Source organism: Xenopus laevis, chromosome 9_10S (genome assembly GCF_017654675.1).
Source record: "Xenopus laevis strain J_2021 chromosome 9_10S, Xenopus_laevis_v10.1, whole genome shotgun sequence".
Classification (NCBI taxonomy): domain Eukaryota; kingdom Metazoa; phylum Chordata; class Amphibia; order Anura; family Pipidae; genus Xenopus; species Xenopus laevis.
In genome coordinates this window covers 65,862,307-65,884,081 of record NC_054388.1, presented here as the reverse complement: position 1 = coordinate 65,884,081, position 21,775 = coordinate 65,862,307, and the positions used below count along the sequence as shown (strand labels likewise).

General features: G+C 38.8%; 1 protein-coding gene across 2 annotated transcripts in view; it reads right to left on the bottom strand.

The window, feature by feature from the left end:
- The window catches only part of LOC108702985 (collagen alpha-1(XXVIII) chain), a 54,037-nt gene extending 33,071 nt beyond the window's left edge, over nucleotides 1-20,966 (bottom strand). Inside the window, exons 1-9 of one of the 2 annotated variants that reach the window (XM_018238847.2) lie at nucleotides 20,808-20,966; nucleotides 16,341-16,498; nucleotides 11,002-11,570; nucleotides 2,793-2,813; nucleotides 1,370-1,429; nucleotides 731-784; nucleotides 584-628; nucleotides 267-293; nucleotides 139-183 (exon numbers count right to left, since the gene is read on the bottom strand). In XM_018238847.2, the coding sequence (XP_018094336.1) occupies nucleotides 139-183; nucleotides 267-293; nucleotides 584-628; nucleotides 731-784; nucleotides 1,370-1,429; nucleotides 2,793-2,813; nucleotides 11,002-11,570; nucleotides 16,341-16,491 (972 nt within the window). In that variant the 5' untranslated portion in view covers nucleotides 16,492-16,498; nucleotides 20,808-20,966. The remainder of the gene's footprint in view (nucleotides 1-138; nucleotides 184-266; nucleotides 294-583; nucleotides 629-730; nucleotides 785-1,369; nucleotides 1,430-2,792; nucleotides 2,814-11,001; nucleotides 11,571-16,340; nucleotides 16,499-20,807) is intronic. The other variant, XM_018238848.2, reaches the window with a different exon arrangement.
- Between the last annotated feature and the right edge of the window lie 809 nt (nucleotides 20,967-21,775).

The following is a 21,775-nucleotide window of genomic DNA, read 5'->3' as shown; positions in this document are numbered from 1 at the left end:
AATCCTATTGGGTTTATTTAATGTTTAAATGATTTTTAGCAGACATAACCCCCAGGTCAAATGGTAGATCCCATACCTGCCACTAGTGAGCGAGTGTCTTGACCATTTACACTTTGCAGGTCCATATTATATACTTACTCTGTCTCCTTTGATGCCTGGTATTCCACATTCTCCTCTTTCTCCCTAAATAAATAATAGAGCAAAACTGAATTTACTGTTTATAATTGATGGTAACAAAAAAAAATGTATAAAAAAATTGCAGTTACCGGCTCTCCTTTGTACCCTGGTTTTCCCTGAAACAGAAACATAAGTATGGGTTATTTTTTTGGCCAATACAGACAGATTAAGAATTTATTCACACATTTCACATCTAGGAGTGGATGTAATAAAAATATTTAGTGGAAAAATGTGTTAAATGCAAACACCTGTGTATGCATTAAATGTGTCAAGTGTGTTTTATTTAAAATCTTCAAATATCATAGTAATTTTTTTGTGTTTTTTGGGTTATTCCACAAAAATATATGGGTCCATTCCTTACTATCTGGGCATACGTAATTTTCTCCTTATATTACTTGTTTTTTACCTCAAGTCCATCTCTTCCAGGAATTCCATTTAGTCCAGCTTCACCCTAAAAATATAAAATATTAGAAATCTGTGTTTGATATCTAAGAGATAAGAAGAATAAAAGGAAAATGCAATCCTGAAAAAAAGGAAGGAAATGAAAACTTACCTTGAACCCCTTTGGTCCAGGAATCCCATCATCACCTGGTCGACCTTTTTTACCCTGGGGGAAAAGAGCAAAGTATTTGTAATTAGGGTCCTCATCTGAAGACTGTGTTATCGCCAGAGAGCCGCAAAGCTGGCAAACATCAGTTTATTATCTTCTCACTGACAAAGGTTTCCAATTAATTCTCAAGACTAAGGGAAAAATGTTGTATTGTCCAGTGTACATAGTAATGAACCAAACATTCCCACTCCTATGGCCTAATATAATCTTTACTAAGCTGTTTTTCCTGTTAAAAAAGCATTGTATTTTGAGCAAACCTTTTCTGTATTTATATCTGCCTTTTTCAATATTATGCTAAAATATAATTTTTAGGCTTTGCTAGATTTTGCTAGATAGGTTGACCAAATTAAACTACAAATGTGGTCCTCACGTGATGGCATCTTCTGCTAGCCTAATTAATTTTTGATCAAGCCGTGACCAGATATCAGATGGGAGCGATCTTTTTGGGCATATACATTAGACATTTTAAGAGGACAGTTTCCTCAAAAGCTGTTCTTTGTTTTATAGTTGACATGGAACTACCCTTCAAATACTGTATGGGAAACTTTGAGCATCTTTATTTATTGTGTGTGGCATACTCACTGCAGACCCTGGGAGTCCTCTTTCTCCTTTTTCACATGAGCAGATGGTTGCCTGGGGACACTGTAAAAAACAGAATGACAAGTGACCAGCTGCACTCACCTACTTTAAATGAGAAACCAATATAACCTTCTATATCCCTCAAATTATCATTGAATGAAGGGAAGTGGACAGTTGAAAATCAACTGTAAGAATTAGAACATTGTGCAATTAAAAGGTTCCTTACTTAAATATTTTTATATTGTTATAATTATTGTTTTCTGTAAGAGACTACAGAGTTTTCTGTATATGGTTCTGGTATAACCGAAGGCTTCTGCAATTCGATGAATATCTATGATGGAATTATTATTCTTTTCTTTTAGTGATCAATATAGGTAATATTTTTTTCAAAAAGTGCACTTGAAACAGCTTTTGATTGCTCTCATCTGAGGCTCTATTTGATATGTAAGATTAAAAATATAATTAATGTTACTTGCAATTGTTATTCTATGTCAAGAAAGCCATCCTACTAAAATGGAAGTCCTCTGTAGCCTCATCTCTCAACTTTTGGCAGAAACTAGTTAATGATGTGTTACCCAAATCTAGAGATCGTCCAGCTGTTTGGGACACATAGTTGCATACACAACTCTCATAACCTTACCTTGCTCACTAAAGCCCTTTATCTTCTCTTACTCCTTTCTTATTATTAACATATTAAAACTTTAAATATATAAAAATACAAAGCCTAGAAAGTAATCGAGGATCTGGAATATTCCAGCAAAATATTCTTGCTACAATAGCCAACATGGTGGAGGTTTATGAAATAAGGCAAGTAAAAAGTAAGATCCTTTCTTTAGGAACCACCAGCAGAAGGTGGGGATCTATCAGTAATACCGAATGATTTTTATAAACTTACCAGACATTTGCTAATACACCACACAATACGAATATTTAGATAACAGGCAATGTTATGGGTTTGAGACCTTACATAGTAAGAATTTAAAGACATGCTTGGTAATCCAAGTGAATTAAATTGATAGAATATTGAAGATAACTTGATTAGTCAGTGGTTTGTTTTGTGACAAGTACTAGAAACAACCACAAAAAAGTATCTAGATCTATAACCCTGACCCTCACAATCATTTTGTTTCTCACCACCCAATTTCATGTTGCTCTAAGTGTCCTCGAAGCAGCTGTTAATGCTTAATTTCCTGATTTGGCAAGTTTTGATGGCATGAAGATCCTGGATTACTTCCAAAAGTGCCTCCTGCTGGCTGGCAGCCCACACAGGGGTTACCAACTAGCCAATCACAGCCCTGATTCGGAAAATCCCAGAAACTATTTTCATGCTTGACACTTGAATAGGGCTCAGGGGAGGGCTAAAATATGTTAGGTTTTATACTTTAATCTTTAAAAGAAGTAATTAACCTTTAATTGCATAACTCACCCCTTCCTCTACAAGTTCTTTCTGCAAAACAATAAAAAAGAATACAATTAGGATGGGAAAACACAATGTAACATTGCTCAAATTGATTTATTTTGCCAAAAGGTCCCCCTCCCTAACAGCATGTTAACAATTTTGGTAGGTTCTAATAAATAGGGATGTAGCGAACGTCGGAAAAAAAGTTCGCGAACATATTCGCGAACTTGCGCAAAAACGCGAGCGGTTCGCGAACGGTTCGCGAACCCCATAGACTTCAATGGGAAGGCGAACTTTAACATCTAGAAAAGACATTTCTGGCCAGAAAAATGATTTTAAAGTTGTTTAAAGGGTGCAACGACCTGGACAGTGGCATGCCAGAGGGGGATCAAGGGCAAAAATGTATCTGAAAAATCTGCCTGTGTGTGCTTGGAAGAGATAGTGTAGGGGGAGAGCTGTTAGTGATTTCAGGGACAGATGATAGTAAGTTTGCTGGCTAGTAATCTGCTTGATACTGCTCTGTATTGGAGGGACAGAAGTCTGCAGGGATTTGAGGGACATTTTAGCTTAGGTAGCTTTGCTGGCTAGTAATCTACTGTTCTCTTTAAACAACTGCCATACGTTGACCTTGTAGGCATTGTTTGCCCAGTTTTTTTGGACGCAGCCACTGAAGCACAGTTGCCAGAAAAAATATGCCATATAAATGCTGAAAATAGTCATTTTTCGCCATACGTTGACCTTGTAGACATTGTTTGCCCAGTTTTTTTGGCCGCAGCCACTGAAGCACAGAGGCCAGAAAAAATATGCCATATAAATGCTGAAAATAGTCATTTTTTTGGTCGCAGCCACTGAAGCACAGTTGCCAGAAAAATTATGCCATATAAATGCTGAAAATATAAATTTTTTTGGTTGCAGCCACTGAAGCACAGAGGCCAGAAAAATTATGCCATATAAATGCAGAAAATATGCATTTTTTTGGTTGCAGCCACTGAAGCACAGAGGCCAGAAAAATTATGCCATATAAATGCAGAAAATATGCATTTTTTTGGATGCAGCCACTGAAGCACAGTTGCCAGAAAAAATATGCCATATAAATGCTGAAAATAGTCATTTTTTGCCATACGTTGACCTTGTAGACATTGTTTGCCCAGTTTTTTTGGTTGCAGCCACTGAAGCACAGAGGCCAGAAAAAATTAAACCAGTAGGGTTTGCACCCTAGTTTGTAACGGTGGCGGAGGGAGGAGGAGGACGCTAAAGGACAGCTGTGTGTGGAGTCATGAGGCTTGAAGAGAAGGACAGCTGCATAGAAGTCAGAACAAGTCTTCCGGCGTGCAGTAACCCTCCGAGATCCACCCCTCATTCATTTTAATAAAGGTCAGGTAATCGACACTTTTGTGACCTAGGCGAGTTCTCTTCTCAGTTACAATCCCTCCTGCTGCACTGAAGGTCCTTTCTGAGAGCACACTTGAGGCTGGGCAAGACAAGAGGTTCATGGCAAATTGTGACAGCTCTGGCCACAGATCAAGCCTGCGCACCCAGTAGTCCAGGGGTTCATCGCTCCTCAGAGTGTCGATATCTGCAGTTAATGCCAGGTAGTCCGCTACCTGCCGGTCGAGGCGTTCTTTGAGGGTGGATCCAGAAGGGTTGTGGCGCTGCCTTGGACAGAAAAACATTTGCATGTCTGACGTTACAGACTGGCCAAAGGGCTTTGTCCTTGCAGGTGTGCTCGTGGCAGGATTACTGGCACCTCTGCCCCTGGAATGTTGATGAGTTCCTGAAGTGACATCACCCTTAAAAGCATTGTACAACATGTTTTGCAGGCTGGTTTGTAAATGCCGCATCTTTTCGGACTTGTGGTATGTTGGTAACATTTCTGACACTTTATGCTTGTACCGAGGGTCTAGTAGCGTTGCGACCCAGTACAGGTCCTTCTCCTTAAGCCTCTTGATACGGGGGTCCTTCAACAGGCATGACAGCATGAAAGACCCCATTCTCACAAGGTTGGATGCAGAGCTATCCATCTCCGCTTCCTCATTATCAAGGACTGCATCATCCACGGTCTCCTCCCCCCAGCCACGTACAAGACCAGGGGTCCCCAAAAGGTCACCACTAGCCCCCTGGGAAGCCTGCTCCTGTTGGTCCTCCTCCTCCTCCTCCTCCACAAAGCCACCTTCCTCCTCTGACTCCACTTCTGGCACCTCTCCCTGCGTTGCAGCAGGTGCCTGGGTTCGTTCTGGTGATTCCGACCAGAAATCGTGCGCTTCCAGCTCCTCGTCACGCTGGTCTACAGCCTCATCTGTCACTCGTCGCACGGCACGCTCCAGGAAGAAAGCGAAGGGTATTAGGTCGCTGATGGTGCCTTCGGTGCGACTGACCATATTTGTCACCTCTTCAAAAGGTCGCATGAGCCTGCAGGCATCGCGCATAAGCACCCAGTAACGGGGGAAAAAAATCCCCAGCTGTGCAGATCCAGTCCTACCACCCAGTTCAAAAAGGTACTCGTTGACGGCCCTTTGTTGTTGCAGCAGACGTTCCAACATAAGGAGCGTTGAATTCCAGCGAGTCTGGCTGTCAGAAATCAAACGCCTGACTGGCATGTTGTAGCGCTGCTGAATGTCAGCAAGGCGTGCCATGGCTGTGTAGGAACGTCTGAAATGGGCCGACACCTTTCTGGACTGGGTGAGAACGTCCTGGAATCCTGGGTACTTGGAGACAAAACGTTGGACTATTAAATTTAACACATGTGCCATGCAGGGCACATGTGTTAAATTGCCTAGTCTCAACGCTGCCAACAGATTGCTTCCATTGTCACACACCACTTTTCCGATCTGCAGTTGGTGTGGGGTCAGCCACCGATCGGCCTGTGACTGCAGAGATGACAGGAGTACAGATCCGGTATGGTTTTTGCTTTCCAGGCACGTCATCCCCAAGACAGCGTGACAACGGCGTACCTGGCACGTCGAATAGCCTAGGGGGAGCTGGGGGTGCACAGGTGTGGAGGAGGAGAAGGAGGACCCAGCAGCAGAGTAAGAAGAAGAAGAAGACGAGGTAGAGAGCGATGGAGGAGTAGAGGTGGTGGCAGAACCGCGTGCAATCCGTGGCGGTGACACCAACTCCACTGTTGTTGTTGAGCTACCCATTCCCTGCTTCCCAGCCATTACCAAGTTCACCCAGTGGGCAGTGTAGGTGACATACCTGCCCTGACCATGCTTGGAGGACCATGCGTCAGTAGTCATATGGACCTTTGGCCCAACACTAAGTGACAGAGATGCGGTAACTTGGCTCTGCACATGTTGGTACAGGTGTGGTATTCCCTTTTTAGAAAAAAAATTGCGGCTGGGTACCTTCCACTGCGGTGTCCCAATTGCTACAAATTTGCGGAAGGCCTCAGAGTCCACCAGCTGGTATGGTAAAAGCTGGCGGGCTAAGAGTGCAGACAAGCCAGCTGTCAGACGCCGGGCAAGGGGGTGACAGTCAGACATTGGCTTCTTACGCTCAAACATGGCCTTCACAGAAACTTGGCTGGTGGCAGATGACTGGGAATGGGAACAGGTGGTCAAGGTGGAAGGCGGAGTGGAGGGTGGTTCAGACGGGTCAAGGAGAGCAGAGGTAGAGCAGTAAGATGCTGGACCAGAAGGAGTGTGGCTTTTAGTTTGCCTGTTGCCTTTGAGGTGTTGCTCCCAAAGTGCTTTGTGCTTGCCGCTCATGTGCCTTCGCATAGAAGTTGTACCTATGTGGCTGTTGGGCTTACCAAGGCTCAGTTTCTGACTGCACTCATTGCAAATTACAATGCTTTTGTCAGAGGCACACACATTAAAAAAATCCCACACTGCTGACTTTTTGGAAGTGTGCGATCTGGCGGTAACAGTAGAAGTTGGCGGAGTTGGCGGTATTGGCGGCAATGGCGGGTGCGTTGGCCGGCTGAACACAGGTGCCGATACATGTTGTTGCCCTGCTGATCCCTGCGGGCTGTCCTCCCTGCTTCTTCTAAGTCTTATTCTCCTACTGCCTCTCTGACTCTCCGTCTCTCCATCTGAACTACCCTCCTCTTGCTCTCTTCTACTAGGCACCCACAAAACATCAATCTCCTCATCATCATTCTCCTCAGATGCATCAATTTCTTCTGACACATCACAGAAGGAAGCAGCAGCGGGGACCTCCTCCTCATCACTCATTATGTCCATCTCTATCGTGTTCTCTGCCAGAATTAAATCTGGTGTAAGGTCCTCATCTCCTTCATCTTCTTCTGGCAATAATGGTTGCGCATTACTCAGTTCAAGAAACTCATTGGAAAATAACTCCTCTGACCCCAGTGAAGAAGGGGCACCGGTGGTGGAGGAAGTGTTACGTGGGGTGGCCATAGCAGTGGAGGATGAGGAGGATGTTGTGGTAAAGTTAGAAACGGTAGAGGATGGGGTGTGCTGTGTAAGCCAGTCAACTACCTCTTCAGCATTTTGGGAGTTCAGGGTCATTGGCTTTTTAAAACTGGGCAATTTGCTAGGGCCACAGGATTGCATAGCAGCACGGCCCCTAGCACGGCCTCTGCGTGGCGGCCTGCCTTTGCCTGGCATTATTTTTAAAAAAACAACAACAACAACAAAAACTCAGTTGGTTTTTCTGGAAACGATAATACACACAGCTAGATGGCGGGTTGAAGAAAACACTGTGCAAATAATGCCTACAAAGTCAACGTATACACTACTACAGCGGTGGATACGGATTACGTAAAATATATGAATGCTGCTTGAAAAAAAGTAACTCAAGTGGTTTTTCTAGAGACGATAATATTATCAATATTTAGACAAAATGTGAACAAGGTCACACAGCTCGATGGCGGGTTGAAGAAAACAGTGTGCAAATAATGCCTACAAGGCCAACGTATACACTACTACAGCGGTGGATACGGATTACGTAAAATATATGAATGCTGCTTGAAAAAAAGTAACTCAAGTGGTTTTTCTAGAGACGATAATATTATCAATATTTAGACAAAATGTGAACAAGGTCACACAGCTCGATGGCGGGTTGAAGAAAACACTGTGCAAATAATGCCTACAAGGCCAACGTATACACTACTACAGCGGTGGATACGGATTACGTAAAATATATGAATGCTGCTTGAAAAAAGTGACTCCGGTGTTTTTTCTGGAGACGGTAATATTATGGATATTTAGACAGAATGTGAACAAGGTCACACAGCTCGATGGCGGGTTGAAGAAAACAGTGTGCAAATAATGCCTACAAGGCCAACGTATACACTACTACAGCGGTGGATACGGATTACGTAAAATATATGAATGCTGCTTGAAAAAAAGTAACTCAAGTGGTTTTTCTAGAGACGATAATATTATCAATATTTAGACAAAATGTGAACAAGGTCACACAGCTCGATGGCGGGTTGAAGAAAACACTGTGCAAATAATGCCTACAAGGCCAACGTATACACTACTACAGCGGTGGATACGGATTACGTAAAATATATGAATGCTGCTTGAAAAAAAGTAACTCAAGTGGTTTTTCTAGAGACGATAATATTATCAATATTTAGACAAAATGTGAACAAGGTCACACAGCTCGATGGCGGGTTGAAGAAAACAGTGTGCAAATAATGCCTACAAGGTCAACGTATACACTACTACAGCGGTGGATACGGATTACGTAAAATATATGAATGCTGCTTGAAAAAAAGTAACTCAAGTGGTTTTTCTAGAGACGATAATATTATCAATATTTAGACAAAATGTGAACAAGGTCACACAGCTCGATGGCGGGTTGAAGAAAACACTGTGCAAATAATGCCTACAAGGCCAACGTATACACTACTACAGCGGTGGATACGGATTACGTAAAATATATGAATGCTGCTTGAAAAAAGTGACTCCGGTGTTTTTTCTGGAGACGGTAATATTATGGATATTTAGACAGAATGTGAACAAGGTCACACAGCTCGATGGCGGGTTGAAGAAAACAGTGTGCAAATAATGCCTACAAGGCCAACGTATACACTACTACAGCGGTGGATACGGATTACGTAAAATATATGAATGCTGCTTGAAAAAAGTGACTCCGGTGTTTTTTCTGGAGACGGTAATATTATGGATATTTAGACAGAATGGGAACAAGGTCACACAGCTCGATGGCGGGTTGAAGAAAACAGTGTGCAAATAATGCCTACAAGGCCAACGTATACACTACTACAGCGGTGGATACGGATTACGTAAAATATATGAATGCTGCTTGAAAAAAAGTAACTCAAGTGGTTTTTCTAGAGACGATAATATTATCAATATTTAGACAAAATGTGAACAAGGTCACACAGCTCGATGGCGGGTTGAAGAAAACAGTGTGCAAATAATGCCTACAAGGTCAACGTATACACTACTACAGCGGTGAATACGGATTACGTAAAATATATGAATGCTGCTTGAAAAAAAGTAACTCAAGTGGTTTTTCTAGAGACGATAATATTATCAATATTTAGACAAAATGTGAACAAGGTCACACAGCTCGATGGCGGGTTGAAGAAAACACTGTGCAAATAATGCCTACAAGGCCAACGTATAGACTACTACAGCGGTGGATACGGATTACGTAAAATATATGAATGCTGCTTGAAAAAAGTGACTCCGGTGTTTTTTCTGGAGACGGTAATATTATGGATATTTAGACAGAATGTGAACAAGGTCACACAGCTCGATGGCGGGTTGAAGAAAACAGTGTGCAAATAATGCCTACAAGGCCAACGTATACACTACTACAGCGGTGGATACGGATTACGTAAAATATATGAATGCTGCTTGAAAAAAGTGACTCCGGTGTTTTTTCTGGAGACGGTAATATTATGGATATTTAGACAGAATGGGAACAAGGTCACACAGCTCGATGGCGGGTTGAAGAAAACAGTGTGCAAATAATGCCTACAAGGCCAACGTATACACTACTACAGCGGTGGATACGGATTACGTAAAATATATTATGGCTGCTTGAAAAAAGTGACTCCGGTGTTTTTTCTGGAGACGGTAATATTATGGATATTTAGACAGAATGTGAACAAGGTCACACAGCTCAATGGCGGGTTGAAGAAAACAGTGTGCAAATAATGCCTACAGGGCAAATAATGCCTAAAAGGTCAACTTATACACTACTACAGCGGTAGTAAAATAAAAAAAAAATGAATATTAAAAAAAAAAATTAAAGTTGGTGCTGCTGAACTACTAGGAGCAGCAGATTAGCACACCAGTCCCACTCCCCAACACTGCTAGACTAATAGCACTGGGCTCTTATAGTAGTAGTAGTAGTAGTAGTAGTAAAACAACAAAAAAATAAATAAAAGCAGTCCTTACAAGGACTACTGTTATTGCAGCAGTCAGCAGATGAGATCAGAAGCAGGACAGCTGCCCACTGCAGCTACATACAGAGCACTGCAGTAGAAGGTAGATTACTAGCCAGCAAAGCTACCTAAGCTTAAATGTCCCTCAAACCCCTGCAGACTTCTGTCCCTCCAATAACAGAGCAGTATCAAAACGATTACTAGCCAGCAAACTTTCAACTGTCCCTGAAATCACTAACAGGCAGCAGCTCTCTCCCTACACTATCTCTTCAGCACACACAGGCAGAGTGAAAAAACGCTGCAGGGCTTCGGTTTTTATAGGGAAGGGGAGTGGTCCAGGGGAGAGCTTCCTGATTGGCTGCCATGTACCTGCTGGTCTGGGGTGAGAGGGCAAAAAAAAGCGCCAACAATGGCGAACCCAAAATGGCGAACGTCGCGCGACGTTCGCGAACTTCCGGCGAGCGCGAACACCCGATGTTCGCGCGAACAAGTTCGCCGGCGAACAGTTCGCGACATCTCTACTAATAAAGTTTTGAATCGTTTTAACACTGGAATGATTTTGCATGCAAATACAATTTCTATATTCTGCTAGATAGAAAGGAAAACCAACAACAATCTTATGGAACATTTAAAACTAAAATGTTGGAAATCACAAAATGTTCAACAATAAAAGAGGTATTGGGCTCTCTGGACTTTGCTGGATTTGCTTATGGCTACCTATGCACCTTGTGTTAAATATGGTAAAATGTAATGTAATACTTTATCACAACTAATATATAGGTATAAATTACTTAAGTCCTATTAACCTTTAGATAAGGGTTTTGGGGTTTCCTTTGATTTTCCATGGTTAATACATTAATGCTGCTAATGTATCATTCTGTATTACATGCTTCACATAATACATACCACTTCCTTCAGGATTTTATCCACCACGTCAGGGTCCTGCATATGGAACACAAATCTTGTAGCTGGGACACTGGCCAGCAATCTGAGTTTTGCATTATTGGATGTTTCTTTGGCTACAGAGGTCATTCCCACAGTAAAAAGCTTGATATCATGATGTTTTGCATTTGATGTGGCTGCAAAAATATCAGGGTTTCTTGGGTGATCGACTCCATCTGTTACAAGTAAGGCTACCTTGACACTTTTATGTGTACCTTCATTCATATAGAGTTGGGTAAGGTTTGTTATGGCATAGGATGTGTATGTGCCATGGCCAATGTATGCAATTGGTGCTATACGAGACTTGAAGTTCTCTGGACCTTTCCAGTCTCTGAATGTTTGTTCTATTAACACAGTACTGCTGTATTGTAGCAATGCCATTCGCCAGCTGAAAGAACGGCCAGAATTCAGCTTCACTTCTTTCAACTTGTCAACCATTTGCAACACAAACTTTTTTTCCCTATTGTGGTTGTAGTCTTTTGCGCTTTCTGAGCTGTCCAGTAAGAAGGCCATTTCCAGAATGCAGTCTTCATCTGAAATATAAGGAACATTTTTTTTTCGTTACAAGTTCATCATTATCAACTTATATATTACTTGATTATAAAAAATATCTAAAGAAAGATGACAATAATGATATTTAATTAATTCACTACTGTATGCAAGCTTTCTATATGATCATTATATTGACTGATATTGCTGTAATATTCAACTTGACATAGTGAAGTAATTGAATTGCTGAGGTTTCTACAAAAAGTATAGCAAGTCTATTCTGTATCGCTGTAACCCAACTGTGGGGCCCATTTATTAAAATAAGTGTTAAATGACACCAGCGTAGTTGCCTATTGCCATCAGTTAGATCCATTCAGTGTCTAAAGCTGGCTATACACAGGTCAATAAAAACTGCAGACAGCCACCATGACTGCAGTTTATCCCATTAAAATGGCCCCCCTAACAGCTTGCTCGACCAATATCTAGCTGAAAATCAGGCAGATAAATATTGGGCAGGTTAGACAAGAACTTCATTGCCATGTTGCTACAGTCCTCTACTAAAGCATCTTAATAGATGCGCAGAATAGAGTGTTGGTCTGTAGCCTAACAAGGGGATCTGCCATGTTTGGTCCAGCATATGAGTTTGATGATTTTCTTATTTGTGCTTAAAGGAGAACTAAACCCTAAAAATTGATATGGCTAAAAACGGCATATTTTATATACTGAATTTATTGCACCTCCAGTTCCAATATTAGGGGGCAGATTTATCAAGGGTCCAATTGAAAATTTAAAGTAAAAAAAATTTAATTCGAGCTATTTTTGTGTACTTCGACTAGGGAATAGTCCAAATTTGATTTGAATTTGAAAAAAAATTTAAAATTTGGATATCAAAATTTATCATGTACTGTCTCTTTAAAACGTCGACTTCGACCATTCGCCACTAAAAAGTCTTTCTTCTTTAAAAATACTTTGAATCGAATTCGATTGAATTCGATCATACTTCGATTCGAACAATCAAATACAGCTTATTCACCCGCAAAAAAAAACGTTGATTTTTTTTAATGAATTTTGGTTGGACTTTTTTTATTTGAACTTTGAAGTTATGGGAGTTCAAAAAAACTTCCATTACTTCGAAATTCGACTCTTGAGAAATCTGCCCCTAGGTGTAATCTATAAGAAGGTTAATATTTCTTCATTCAATGTGCCTTTTGTAATTCTACAAGCTTCACTAAATTGAATTAGACTACAATTAAGCTTCACTAAATTGAATTAGACTTGTCATGTATTTACAATCGAAATTATTAACCAGTATTCGCTCATATTCCTTAAAAGTAGAATAAAATATCCTTTGTTGTCATTTGCTGAATATTAACCAACCAAAAACTAATTACAGAAAACTTGTTTTAGGAAAAGCCACAGCAGCAAAACAAAGACATATTTGTTGCAGACGACTTTCCATTACAGTAAATGGTAAATGATGTAGGTTATGGCCTGAAGACATGGTCCTAATTCCATTACCTTCTCAAATTCCTTTGACTATATTAGAAAGATCTTTAACAGGACTTGGAAATAGTAGAGGAAGGTCAAAACAAATGTTTGCCCTTCAGGCTTTCTATAACCCTGACATTTCAATTGATACTCCACCCCATGTCAGAGTTATAAAAGGACATGCTCGCTGGAGGGCAACATGGAGCACTTTTCCTTTACTTAATAGGTGATTGGTGCACTGCATATTATTTTGTCCTATGTACCTCTGGTAACAGTGTGTGGGAACTGAGTGGTTTTCTACTTTTAGGTATGAAGGTTATGTCAACTATTTTATCTCTAGGATATGTGATTTTATGAAAGGAATACTTTTATGTGGCTAGGCTTCTGCTTCAGGCCAGTTAGATGTTGAAAAGAATGCATCTTGTCTACTGGTTGCAGGCATGGAAAATAAAAATCTGAAGAATTCTATGCGCCTTTCTATTTTTTCATCTGCACAATTGTATAGTAAGGGAATACACATTGAGCAAAAATTTTGGAGGAGAATACTTAAATCAGCCATGTCTAACCTGCTTTCTTCAGATTTTCCACATTTTGAAGGCGATTTATAGCTCAATAAATAATTAGGCTAGAAATATAGCATTTTCAATTTTTGGCTTGTTCTTCAACTAAAGCTTCTATAGCCCTTTAGCAGTGATGGTCTGTGCTTCCAAAGATGCATCTAGTAATTTCCCATCTTATTTTCTACTGATTCACAGCACAGGCTCTGGGCTGCTCTGCACAGAAAACCATCATGCTGTCCTGCAATTAATTACCCGCATATGTTTTTGTATGTACAGGTGAACTCACAATTGCCTTACCATATAGCAATTGTGCCCATAGACCTAAGTTTTGAAGCAAACAATTGTCCCATGTTATTTCTTTGGCATTACTAAGGTTTTAATATGTGTAATGGTCACATTATTATATATTAGCATTAGCTGCCTAAGAGTTTTAAATTGGTTTGTTTCTATTTTTAAAAGTGTTTGAGATTTAGGAATTTGTATAATAAAAAAAAAAGCTATACTTCTTCTAAACTTCTCCAGACACCTTAGGCAAGGTAATAATTGGTTAGATTGAAATACCTTCTCATCATCTTTATACTGATGTACACTTAAGGCACATCAGTCATTTATAATACCATGTTAGATGCAGACGGGTGTACAGAGCCTCAGGGGGGGATCAGCCGTACAGGCCTGCTGCCTGCCTCTGATAGTTGCATATTTTCTTGTTCTGTGCAGCTTCCAAACAGGGGGCATTAAAGGTAAACTAAAGCCTCTGTAAAATTAGAGTCATATAGTTTAAGGTATTTTTGTGGAGCATCTTAAAACTCAATGTAGATAGACCAATATGTTCTTATTGTTGACTTGTGCTGTTATCACATAGAAAGACCTTGTGCAGGTAGCTATTACCAATTAAGTCCTCAGGTAATAGGAATATATACTGCATGATACACTTATTATATACAATAAATATTGTGTCACGCTAGCTGACCAGCCACACCATGACCAGTTCTGGCTAAGAGTAAAACCATGGGCACATAGGCTGTAGGCTCTGGCTTTTGTCAGCCTGCATATTTTTGAAGGCTGAGAGAAGCAAAAACGCTGGACAAATTAGGCTTTAATGCCACAGCTACAGGAAGAGCAATGAAAATCAAAAATGTGATTGTCATTGAGTGTTGCTCAAGTGCAATTTGCTCATTGTTAGTAATTGAGCAAAGTACATTTGCACTTTCCTCCCTATGGATTTCATATTAAAATATCTTTGTACGGTAGTTTCAGCTGTTGGACTGAACCCAATTAAAATATTTAAAAGTACTCTATAAAATATATATAATTCTAATCAATGGCAATATAAAGGGGCAGATTTATTAAGAGTTGAATAGTAAATTAGAATTTTCGAATTTTTCTTTAATCAATTATATAGAAATGATGCCTTTCCAGAAGCTTTAGTTGGCCTTTAGTCTAAATGCTTTTTAGGCACATGTGTAAAAGGGCAGGGCACTGCAGATCTTATTGATAATACACTGGGTAATATTTCTTAGAAGTTGAAAAGGGAATGCTCATCAAAATCCTCCTCATTTAGCTTTGCTAGTATTTTTTTGAATTGTGAATAATTGTTTTGTGAAATTAGTTTTTCATCCCTTGACATACAATACATAGGGGCAGAGTTACTAAAGGGTGAAGTGGCCATCGCTAGCGAAAATTCGCCAAAAAGACAATCTACAGGGACATCACCAATTTACTAAAAGGTGTAGAGGACTATTAGCTAGTTACTTCACAAATTCATCAAAGTGCGAATTGTCCACTAAGTTACCCTTCTCACCCGAGTCTGCTTCGCTAGGTTATACCTGGCAAACTAATAAGATGAAGCTACATCCTCCTCAATCTTATGTTAATGACATCATATCCTGTATGCCGAAAAGTCATAAAAAAGACAAAACTCTGGAGTTTTTTCATAAGAGTGTGATTATGTAACTCAAATAAATTTAATTTTTTTTTAACCATTTGAAGATTTGTTTAGGGTGGGCTCATGTCTGGGACAATAGAGAATCTCTTTTGTCTTTATTTGGCTTCCTTGGACATTTTTAATAATAAGCAATTTCACCAACATCACAAATAAAGACACATATATATATGTACCTGCATAAGTGCAAGTGTGTTTGTTTCGTTACGAAGAATGTAATGCTAGAGAAAGTTTGCTCAGAAATACCCACAATGGTGAATTTTATTATTATAGGGCCTTACAGCACCATTCGCATACCTGATCAGCGAGCATTTCTGTTCGCTTCTCTTCCTGTCTCTAATTTTGTGGTGGTGAAAATCAACCTGTCTGCTTGACTTCAATTGTGCATGCTTTGGTTTATGACTGCCACTAGAGGGCCTGGGTCAGGCAGTAAATAGGTCATATATGACAATCAATGCCGCTACCATTTATAATCAGAAATGGAAGAAGGGGGCCAGATGGAGGTGTTAAGGTGGTGCAGTTTTGACAGAAGCCCTTGCAGGTTCAATTTACAACTTATACACCAATTTCATTTTCTTTTAATGTTGCGTTTTGTCTACACCATAACACAGAGGTTCCAGGTCCAAAAAAGGAATCAAAGAGCAAATATAACTAAATAATACACACAACGCAATACATTTTTGTTCCTCGCTTTCTAAAACCTATATGCCGGACGAATAAGGAGAGTCTTATTTTGTTATTTTTCAAACATTCCTTTAGTTAATATTATACTGCCATTACACTTTTCATTAACACAGCCCCAAATGCAAAGATCAAAGTGCTACCTTGTTCACTGAGGTTGGTGACTTTCTCCACTGGGGTTCCGGTTAAAGCTTTAGGCCGAAATCTGCCAACTCTTCTTTCTTCAAAGTAATTCTGTGCAAAGTATGTCTGAACATCCCATAAAAATAGGAGCCACCAAATTTGGAGGTGCATGACTGCTCTGAAATGAAAAGAATTAACAATATCCTGAGGTATTTTGGTATTTTGCTATATCAGAACTAGTGGCCAATGGTGATGAGAGCAGAATTAAATATCATATCATCCACATGATCAATACTTGTATTTTAACATATGTGTCCTCATATAGAATGAGTGTTATGTGCTTTTCATGACATACTTTCTGGTACTACTCCTCTCAGAAGTTCATACCTTCTTCACAGCAATTAAAAAATAGTGCAATATTAAATTTTATTTAATATAATAAGTATCTATAGAAAAAAAGAGTATATATCAACAGATATATGATCAAAAAGAGAATCAAGAGAAACTGAATAGACTGTAAGATTACATTAATAATCATAGTTTATTTATTTAAGAGGAATATATTATTATATTATATCTATATATATCATAATATATTATTGTATTATTAGCTATTACCTGATGGAGTCAGCAGGTATAATTTACAGCAAACAACTGACTGGTTAATAAAGGTTACTAGACCTTTACAAACTTAGTGCCTTTTATTGCATTACTCTGCATGGAATATAATAGATGGTTGGGAAATGCCTACTGCATAGTTTTAACTACTACTTATACCCATAGTTCTTTTAGGGATTCAGCTTATATAACTTTACTTTGGTCTGTTTTGAGTTAAATTATTATGAAAAGACGGCAGCACTTCATACTGTACATTGGATCGATACTAATGTTTCAAAATGCCTGAAAAATTGCAGACACTAATGTGCAGTGCCAGAGTGGGTGAGACTGCTGATAGCAAAGGTATCTAGATCAAGTTGTTATCTACACGTTCTTAAAATGACCTGGAACCCAGCATGCCTTTGAGATGAAGGTGCATTTTGCAGATTAACAGATGTTCTGCAGATGCTGCTACTTTAACAAGTCTGGGAAAATCTGCCACACAATTGTCCTTCCTTCTCTTACTGTCTTAACTTGCCTTTTGCCCTTTACTTACTAACAATATTTTTTATTTGAAAGCCATAGCAAACTCATTTTATTTGTGTTCTGTTAAGAAATGTCAGCATCCTTAGTGAGGATTTATGCATGTCCTATTTGTTTTTGTTGGAAGCCTATCTTTACCTTGGGTGAGCAGCAGATCATTTCTATTTGTCTGCACTCATTTAGGAGTGTATGGTGACATGGATGAGGCACAGGGCTTCACTTGTTCTGTAGAACAAGCCAAAGTTATGGCTATAGCTTTGAGCCTTAAAACTAGCAGATAAGGCTACGTAGAAAGCTTTGAGTACATACAATACAAAATGCAAGGAGAGGGCTCATAGATGTATCACAGCAGATATAAATATGGCCAGACCGAGTATAGAGAAATGGTTTGAATGCAACAGAAGGACAATTCAGGAGAACAGTCTTTCAAAGAAAAGCAGAATAACTAATCATAATTATTAAATAAATACTAGTGCCAGCAATTTAAACAACAACAACTTAATTTGGCATTACCCAATTTACTATGCAAAGGAAGCTGAAATCAACAACATTTTAAGATGGCACTAATTTACTTAATCTTTGGTCTTGGGCTTGTGCTGGAAGTCCAACATGATTTCTCATTCTGATCAGTACCAAGTGTATTCGTGCCTACCTTTCTTACCACTGCTGCTTATCTAAATTTGTAGCTATTCTATGTTCTCTTGCCACATAAAAAAAACCTGTATTTAAAGTTGACATTTTCTTTAGAAATGATCCCTAAGGCTGTTCCATACATTTGTCAGCTTACACAGCCTTTGAGGAATTTGAAGATAGCAGTTGTATAGCCAAGAGGAATAAATGCTTAAACCAATATATATAAAAAACCACAGATTCAAGTTTAAACTTGTTTTATGTTATAAAATAGTTTTCATTTTATATCAAATGCCATGTCACTTTATGTTTAGCAATAAAACAAAGTGAATGGTGTTTATATAAAGCACAATATGGACAGAGATACATCTACTTAGAGCCTAGGAGCTCATTTAATTGAATTGATGGCCTATTCTGCCCAACATACCTCAAATATTTTTTCAGGGGGAAATGTAACCCCAAAAGTACGTTTTTTAAAGTTCAGGAAAGTAAAAGAGATGGCTCATTCATAACAATACAGTAACAAAACATTTATATTTTGCTATAGCATAAATATATATTTTTCCTATTAGAAATCATGAAAATTCTGCAGCCTACTCTGGGCCATTTGATGAAATGCTTTTTTAGTGGTCAAAGAAGGCACATCTGTTTCAAATGAAACAAGGTAATTTTGTTTAATATGTAAATCTGAGGTCTAATACATATTTTAGTTTTCCCACATGTTAAAAAAACGTGGGGGTTTAAACTACCACCTTTTTGAACATAAGCTTCCTACATGTATAGATGAAAAACTGCATAGACACTACAGAATGTAGCATGTAGCCAGGACTGCAGGTTTTACTCACTTACTATATTCCCATAATGATTGTGCAGGAGATCTATGAAACTGATATCAATGGCTTCAACCATGAATGTAAGGTTATATCATAATAATGCTTTATAGGTGGGATTTTAGATATATATAATCAGAGTATATGTCTGAAAGGCTTATTAACATTTACGTTACCTGGAGATGGTAGCGCCTAATTTAGCTATATGGCCTAAGGCACATGACATGTTTTAACAAAAGCAACTTCACATCCATTGCTATTGGCTGTTGCAAATTTGAAAGCTTTGGTTGCCATTGATCTCCATTAGAGCTCACTACTCTTATGCATGTTTTTTACACAGTATGCAAATATGTAAATAAAATCTCTATGAGATATTAATATAAAAAATGTATGATACCTGAAAATCTGCACACCACCTACATTTAGCTTGAAGCAAGCCTTGCTGATCCAAAGTGTTTCCTCTTATGCACTATAAAATATATTCCCTTATGCTGCTAGAAGAAGATTTTGATGATGCCTCATTAATCTGCATTCCAGATGTCATGAATCCAGCTAATCCATTAGTTTAACAGCAACAAAGACCAAAGGTGGCAGCGGTTTCTTTTTTGCTTTTCTAAATCCTGATATAACTTGATTATGACTTGGAGGCATTACTAACTAACAGGCATCCATTCAGCTATCTTGAGAAGTCTAACGAGACATGTGGAGACATTTTTATACTTCTTTCATTACCGATACACTTAAGGCCTCACCATATGTGTATCCCATCCTGAAAATACATTTCTAATGTCAATTATGAATTGGACTAGATACAGATAAAGGCATAAGGGCCTGTTCAGAGTTTAATTAGAAAGCATTCTTCAGTCTGACCCTTTTGAATCCAAAAATGTTGCAGAACCTTTGAATTAGAAGACAGATCTGACTGCATAGTGTGAGCAGACCTATCTGATTCCAGTAGTAATAAATCTGGAAACCTTCTTAATGGTTGAATCAATGTACACAAGCTAACTAAATGGGATGGAAATTGGCAAGTAGTCAATGGTTACAAGTAGGTTTAAAGTCTAGAATTTGAATCTGATTCTATGATTAAAAAAACTACAGGGCCATTCTCTAGTTTCATTCTCATTATGGCCTTACCTGAATTGTCCTTTCTGATGCAATGTGCATAAAATCTCAAAACTCACTAGTTTGCATCGGCGTCTGCCTCTAAATAAATTATATTTTTGCTGCAAATGTTTTTCTTTATTACACTTGGACCTTCCATGGTGTGTCAGATGATCATCATTGATTATTTTCACCAGTCCCAGTGATTGTTAAGTTACACATGCAGTTGCCCTAGAAGTTTCAGCAACACTCAAAATGTTGTTGCTTGCTATATTAAGTGGACACTAAACTGTTCAATTACTTATCGATTTTCATGTTTAGTACCTCCTAAGGCTAAGCTTGCCTTTTAAAGCAATGGACTGATACATCTTTGATGCATTAAATGGAAGTGATTTAACTGATTGCTCCAATAAGAGACAATATGACATTTCTTGCTCACATGAATAAAGAATGTGGAAATAAATAGGACTTGCTGTGTAGAATGACTTATGCAAATACAATCTATATAATTCTGACATAAGTGACACTTATTCTTTAGTTGCCCGTTGCCCTTTAAGTGACTGAGAATGCTGCTAATTAATAGCAATATATACATTTAAAAGTGTATAATTAATATATACTATATTAAAATATATATAGTAAACTTTAACTCGATTTGTGACTATATTCTCTAAAGGTAGAAACACATTTTTATCTGCTTTCCCTTTTTCCTATACCATGAAAACTGATTATTTATGTAAAAGATGCTTTTAGCAACAAGAAGAAAAAAGAGAAATATTTTACCTTCACAAGGTGTATGGAGGGGAATGAGTGACAGATCTGGATGTGCACTGCAGCTAGAGTCAGTTGCGGATGTTAATAGCCACAGGGTTCCTTCCCATGTTACTGCAAAGCCTCTCTCCCTAGATCTGCCCTGAAATAATGTCAAAGTCTGGTCTTATATTTGGGGGCGGGAAAGCTGTCTGTACCTGTTGCAGACCTGCAGCTATAGGGCATAAGGGGGCTAGAACAATTATCTCACAACACCTGTATAATTACCAGGTAAAACAAAAACCGAAAATGAGTGAATATGAACCTGAGAAGAGTGAAGAATGTAATGTTACATCAACTGGTACACTGCTGCAAATTAAAAAACTCTGTAATGAGTTGTTCCTGGTTTTCATTTTCAAAAACAGAGCATTGTGAATAGTGAATTCACTTTTACCCACAATGCATAATTCTGCTAAGTAGTGTCTGCTGCATCCTGGGATAATGTGCCAATAAGGGTTCGACTTGCACATGGTTTCTTAAATGAGCTCTAGTTCTATCTTCCCAATATTATTTTCTGATTGTAAAGGGGCTGCTCACCTTTATGTTAGCTTTTATTATATTAAAGAACGGCCAATTCTTAGCAACTTCTCAATTGGTCTTCAATGTTTATTTACTTTTTCCAGCTTTCAAAGGGGAACTATCCTCAGCAGTTACCGTTTCATTGTTATTGTTACATTTGATTAAGTATCTTTCAATTCAGGCCCTCGCCTATTCATATTCCAGTCTCTCATTCAAACCACTGTCTGGTTGCTAGGGTAATTTAGACCCCAGCAACCAGATATCTGCTCCAAATGGGAAAACTGTTTAAAGAAAAGCTAAATAATTATGGAAAAATATTGCACTACATTATTTTAAAAGTTAATTTAAAGATGAACAGCCCTTTTAATCAGCGAGTCTCATAGGGGATCTTCGACCACTGTTGTATGACTGTTCTTGTATAA